General features: G+C 37.3%; 1 protein-coding gene across 1 annotated transcript in view; it reads right to left on the bottom strand.

Moving 5' to 3' along the window:
- LOC125651462 (oligoribonuclease, mitochondrial-like) overlaps positions 1–1,001 on the bottom strand; it is a 12,694-nt gene extending 11,693 nt beyond the window's left edge. Inside the window, exon 1 of the mRNA XM_048880060.2 lies at positions 813–1,001. Coding sequence (XP_048736017.2) covers positions 813–944 — 132 coding nt within the window. The 5' untranslated portion in view covers positions 945–1,001. The remainder of the gene's footprint in view (positions 1–812) is intronic.
- Between the last annotated feature and the right edge of the window lie 5,866 nt (positions 1,002–6,867).

Raw genomic sequence — 6,867 nt, 5'->3', positions numbered from 1 at the left:
CATATTGATGCTCCGGTTGCCATTTACTCATTCAATGCTAAGGGATTTGGGAACCCAAGCACTGTTAGCTTGCGCATAACGGCCTAAACGATCATGTAAGATTGTTGAAACGCTACCATGTGAAATGCCTAATGCATGCGCAATTTCTTCCACCTGAATTCGCCTATCAGAGTATACCAGATCCCGAACTTTCTTACACATTTCTTCGTCGGTGGCATCCAGACCTGCATGGCTTCATCTTCTAAAGACGTTCTATCGATCATGTTTGAATTCCCCTACCCAGAATTTAACTTGAGCACAAGATGGTGCAGAAGACCGATTTTCTCGATTGTACCGTGTATATTTACTCTCGCTAGAGAGGGATAATCGCATGTCCTTAAACTTATCCTTAATCAGTTAATATACAGTGTGTGTGAAATGTACAATGCTGACATATAAGATCAATAAATGAATAATATATCAGAAAAACAGGAGTATGATATTAATGCTTGAGAATTTAGATATCTATCTGCGCTAGTCCTAACGGTACACATGTACCTCTCGTGAGAGAATGATGTACTATCAAGTAGCGCCACACTGTAACCTTAGAATAAGATCAAGTATATTCAACCAGTTATGCTGTATGATAGTATTGTGAAAGAGTGCGAGATGGTGTGAGAATGTATAAATGATTAATCTGTATCTTCATTACTTTTACTGGTGATTATGTGAATATGAAAAAAGAATAAATAAAAAATAAAAAGTAGCGCCAAATTAAAGTGAAAGTGAAAGTACAGCATGGTTGGAGCAATTTGTTAAAGAAACAAAATTACCTCGAGATCAACCCACACAATATTGTTCTTTTCGCACACTTTCATTTGTTTTGCATTAGATGGTTCAGAAAGCGAAGTCATTGCTCTAGACAAGGTTCCCCTAGCAGTGTGTATCAAACTCCTTATTATCATTCCTATGGATAGCCAAATGGAGTACGAGACGTTTCGCCCCTGAAAACGTTTTGCCCTAGGACGGTTTGTCCCAAGATATTTTGTCTTTGTATTGTGTGAATAATGCATCTTTTAGGCTATTTTCTACACCGGGCACATACATGTAGTTTTGAAACATTTCTTGTGTGAGTGGGTGTGTGCGTGTGTTTTTGTTTCTTTGGTTGTTGTATTTTTATATAATTTTTTGGGTGTGTGTGTGTGTTTTGGGTTGGGTTGGGTTTCTTTTCATCGGAGTAATCGACTAAAATAAATAGGGACCTGTCATTTCTAGAGCCGGATTTATATGTACGTGTGATCTCCATTCAGGGACCGTGAATAGGTGTAATATTATCCTGTTTTTGCTGTCGGAGGGTGTGCAACTTGTTTACATATTAGTTTTATGACCTGGACAAACCCAAACCAAATTTCAACCACCGTCTGACACAATTATAGATAATATTCTTAATAATGAGTTGGAAAAAGAAAAAATATTTAATGACTTGGACAAACATATATCAATATCAGAAATATCAAATGCTATTTCAAAAATAAAAGTAGGGAAGGCTCCAGGTTTATAGACAAAATTTAAAACTACATGATTGAATATGGTCTGATCCTTCTGTTGTCGTGCTTTTACATCTTCAACAGTGGTCTAACTTTTGGCCATTATCCTAAACCATGGTCTTCAGGTTACATTATACTCCTATCCATAGAAGTAATGACATTAACGATCCTGATAATTGCAGAGGACTAGTAACAGTTATGAATGCGGTTGGGAAATTATTTGATAAAATACTTGATATTCGCTTAGACAAATTTCTTACTAAACGTACATCGTATAATTAATGAATGTCAGATAGGTTTTACACAAAAATGAAGAACGTCTGACCATATACTGTAAAACCAAGGATGGGAGAGTGCATGCTTGCTTTGTTGACTTTCATAAAGCATTTGATACCGTTATTCATTTGATACCGTTATTCATTCAAAAATCAAAATTGAGCTCTTAAACTTGGGAGTTGGAACAAATTTTTATCAGGTCATTAAAAGCATGGATTCTTCAAGCAAGCCCTGTGTCCGTTTGAGTAATGGTATCACACATTTTCCCCCAATAAAAATAGGTGTCAAACAGGGGGACAATTTAAGTCCTAATTTGTTTAAAGTATTTATTAATGATCGATCTTCCAGATTATTTCCATTCATCCTCAGATCCTGTGGTCTTAAATTCTCATACATTCAGTTGTTTAATGTATGCTGATGACATAATTTTACTTTCCTCCTCAGCTAATGGTTTATAACTAAAACTAAACAGTTTGCAGCAGTATTGTAGTGACTGGTTTCTGTATATTAATTCATCAAAAAATGGCATTCACACCTTAAATCAAATTCATATTAAAGAATTTAGTTGCTCTTCCACTTTTAAACAAAACTTTGGTTTTGGGAATTATTTACGATAAATTAAAAATTTTGAGGAAAGGAGAAGTTTAACACGTTTCCGTATATCAGCTCATAGACTTTTAACATTGAAGGGGGGTGTTACCAAAGAATACATCGACACGAGAGATTTTGTCTTAGATACCACAAGCATTCAGTGGATGATGAAAAACTTTTTTTTATTCTCGTATAGTAATGTAACAGAAGGAAGGGTTATTTTATTTCAGATGATAGACAAATCGTGTAAGAGTTTGTAAAGATGGACAGTGATCAAAAGCTTAACTGGCTAAAGACCAATGAAGATGAAAATATTTTCATCCAAATTAGTAAGATGATTTTGAACAATGGAATATAATACTACAAATATTCAGTACATCTCATTGTATTGTATACGTTTTCTCCCCCCCCCCCTATTCATGTTTTACACTTGTAATTTGTCTTGGTTACTAGGAGTACAAGATCAACTGTCTGGTACAATAATTTATTACCAGACTGTTAACAGGCATTGTCCGTTTGTGCCTCGCTGTAATCAAGTCAACAAATCATGCTTTCTTTAACTATTTCATTCATATAGTACAATTAGTTTCATTTATATAATTATTCTGACCTTCCTGCTTTAGACATGAAACATTCAGAACAACTGGATCCTGCATGTACATGTGTTTTATACTTGCATACTGTATTTACTATTCTCTTTTACTGATATTGATTACAATTTTATATGTATTCACATAACATAAACTTACCGGTGTACTTTTTATTACGGGAAGCATTTGACACTGTCAATCACAAGGTTTAATTACACAAACTCAAGTCATTTGGCATATGCAATGATACTTTTGAATGGTTTAAATCTTATCCAACAAATCGTACACAAAGAGTTATTTGGAAAGGCAATTTATCGGATGAAAAAAAATGTAACCATTGGGGTTCCAAGGCTCTATTTTCGGCCCATTGTTTTTTTTATCCTGTATATGAATGACTATCCACAAGCACTGAAACATTCTCATGTAAATATGTATGCAGATGATACTTCACAAGATGTAACAGATAAGTCAGTGGAAAACATTGAGTCAAAGATGTGTGATTGATTGATGTTTTCCGCCACACTCAACAATTTTTAAGTTATATGATGGCGCCCAATTTTTCTTGGTGGAAGAGAGAACCCAGATACAATGTACCTGGGAAGAGACCACCGACCTTCCGAAAGTAAACAGGGAAACTTTCTCACTTACCGGCGCAAGCGGGATTCGAACCCGCGCCGACAGAGCGCAGTATAATGTGGATTAAGGAAAATAAATTAAGCTTAAACCTGTCTAAAACTCAATGTATGCTTATTGGATCGGCACAAAAATTATCAAAGTATTGAAAATTAAATTTATTGGTAAATAACCATGTCATAGAATGTGTTCAGGAGTCAAAATTACTTGGTATTATTATTGATGAAACTTTGTCCTGGAAAAGTCATATAGAATAACTTATGAACAAGATTTCCAAGAGAATTGTCATTTTAAGAAGAATAAGATATCTCATGTCAAACGATGCGCTGTTGAAGATTTTTAATACTATGAATTTTCCACATTTTACATATTGTTACACTATATGGAGCAATCCAAGAAATGCTGAAAATGTGAATAAGCTTTTTATATTGCAAAAACGAGCTGCAAGGGTAATTCTTAACAACATAAGAAATTTTGAAACACCATCTAATGCCATGTTTACAGAACTTAACTGATTGCTTCTATCAGATTACTTTGTCTATAGAAAAGTCAGTTTTACATGGTTTAATGCCAGATTATTTAAATGTTTTAAATTATGTATCAGAAGTCAGTCAGAGGCAAATTAGAAATTCTATTTCAAATATATTGTATATACCCAGGGCAAAAACAGAATATTTAGAAGATCTTTCTGCATTTCAGGGAACACAATGTGGAATGTCTTGGATGAAAATATAAGAAACTCAACAAGTGGTGTGTGCATGTTTTAAGAAAAATTATCTTAGAGATTATCACCATACTTTTAAAACTTCATTTTGTTCCCATTTATCTTACATTCATAATTATTTCTACATTTTAAAACATAAGTTTTACATGCGAATATATACTACTCAAAATTTGATAAGGATCATAGATATTTTTTCTGTTTAAAAAATTAATAACTGCATAACTGGCAATATTGTGTCCAACTCCAAGTGAAATCAAAAACGTCTTCAACAAACTTGCACGTGCATTTCATGCCATGGGAAATGCGTTTCTCATCACAGTTTATGCTTTTGTTACCATTGCACGATTTTCACTCAGGCATCGGTGTCTGATTCTTTCTAAAATTTCAAACTCACTTGAGTGTTTACACTACGTTTATCAACACAATGCCCCCTCAACGTGTAAGGCGTCGCCTGACGACAGAACAACTGGGCAGATGTATTGCTTGACGCTGGCTATTCACAACGTGAAGTTGCAGATGCACTAAACGTCAGCCAGAGTGTTGTAAACAGGGCCTGGAACCGACAGCAAACTTTTGGTACAGCAGCACACCGACATGGGGGTGGTCGTCAGAGGTCGACAACCCAACGCCAAGACCATTTTGTGGCTCTTCAGGCACGACTCCATCCCTTCTGGACAACAACCAGCCTACGTAACGACCTCCTGAACGCCTCGGGGGTGAATGTGTCCACTCAGACGATACGGAATCGGCTTCACAATGCAGGTCTCAACTCGAGAAGGGCATGTGTTCGAGTCCCTCTGACTGTTCGACACCGGCGGGAGCGATTGGACTGGGCTGAAGATCATGTCACTTGGACACAGAACGATTGGGTTCAAGTTCTGTTCACCGATGAGTCCAGGTATTGTTTGAACTTTACAGACAGGAGGCACCGAGTGTGGCGATGACAACGTGAACGTTTCCATGATGCCAACATCAGTGGACATGACCGTTATGGTGGTGGTTCCATCTTGGTCTGGGGTGGAATCAGCAGGGATGGAAGAACAGATATTCATGTCCTGGAGAGAGGAACAATGACGGAGGTACGGTACCGGGATGAGATCCTCGATGTTTACGTCAGACCCTACGCTAGTGCTGTTGGCCCTGAGTTCATCCTGATGGATGATAACGCCCGTCCTCATCGCGCCAGGGTGGTGGAGCAGTACCTTCAGCAGGAGACAATTGTCTGTATGAACTGGCCAGCGCGCTCGCCGGACTTGAACCCGATTTAGCATGTATGGAACATGCTGCAGGTTGCCCTTTCACACCGTAGAGCACAACCCACTACTTTGGCAGAGCTCGGAAACGCCCTCGTGGAAGAGTGGAACAACCTTCCCATTGGAAACATGCGGGTGCTTATTGACAGCATGGCTCGACGTTGTCAAGCCATCATTGATGCAAGGGGAGACCATACCCGATATTGACACTTCATCGACTAAGTGTAATGATGGACTATCCCCAAAAACTGTGTACTTCTTTCTCTGGTTTGCTGTTAACTTTTTGTAATGAAATGCATGCCTTTTGGTGTTGTTATCAGATTTCAAGCATTCCGTATTGATAAAAGTTCATGCCGTTCATGAATTTTCATTCATAACCTGAGTAAACACGTTTCTGAGTCAAATTTATGTCTTTTGTTATGTTAGTCGTAAATTATACACATGTAACCTAGTGATCCTTATCAAATTTTGAGTAGTATATATATAGGGAAATCTTTAAATATCTTCTCAAGAACCACAGGGCTAGAAGAGTAGAGATTTACCTGAAAGCTTCCTGATATAGATTAGATTCAAATTTGTTCAGATCATGGCCCCCTGGGGTAGGTTGTATTTTATTATACCGGTAGAAGTCCAATCTTTAAAGCTTACAAAAAGCGTGAAACGATTACATGAATCGAAAGAGGGATGAGATAGACTGGGAATTCATACATTTCAGAGAAATTATTGCCACCAAAAAAAAAAAATTATGAAAAAGGGGGGGGGGGTAGTAATATCCATACTTCAGGTGCCTGTGATTGTATCTCGCTTGTAACTCAACAAATGAAATTCAAAGTTTTGCTGAGCATTAGAAATACTATTGTTAAACATTGTAAATATTAAGAATTTGATATTTAAGTTAAAATCGTGTCCATGTCCCTTTGAATATTCTCCGGAACCACTGGGCCAATTACAATCAAACTTGAAACAAACCATCCTTCATCCTTGGGTGAAGGGGATTCAAGGTTGTTGAAATGAAGGGTCTAGCCCCTTCAAAGGGGAGATAATCACAAAAATATGGTGGGGTCATTTAAAAATCTTTTTAAGAATCACCGGGCCTGAAAATCTGAAAGTTTCCTGACCTAGTAGAGATTCAAGTTTGTTAAATCATGACCCCAGAGGGTAGGGTGGGACCACAATAGCCTAAGGGGATCAAAGAAGGGAACCAAACTTGGCACAAAGCATTCTTTTAAAAGTAGATGAAAAGGCCACGCCCGTCTACAAGGGCATATTTGTAG

The sequence above is a fragment of the Ostrea edulis genome, chromosome 5, assembly GCF_947568905.1.
Source record: "Ostrea edulis chromosome 5, xbOstEdul1.1, whole genome shotgun sequence".
Classification (NCBI taxonomy): domain Eukaryota; kingdom Metazoa; phylum Mollusca; class Bivalvia; order Ostreida; family Ostreidae; genus Ostrea; species Ostrea edulis.
Note: the sequence above shows the minus strand (reverse complement) of the source record. Positions and strands in the feature narration are given on the sequence as shown.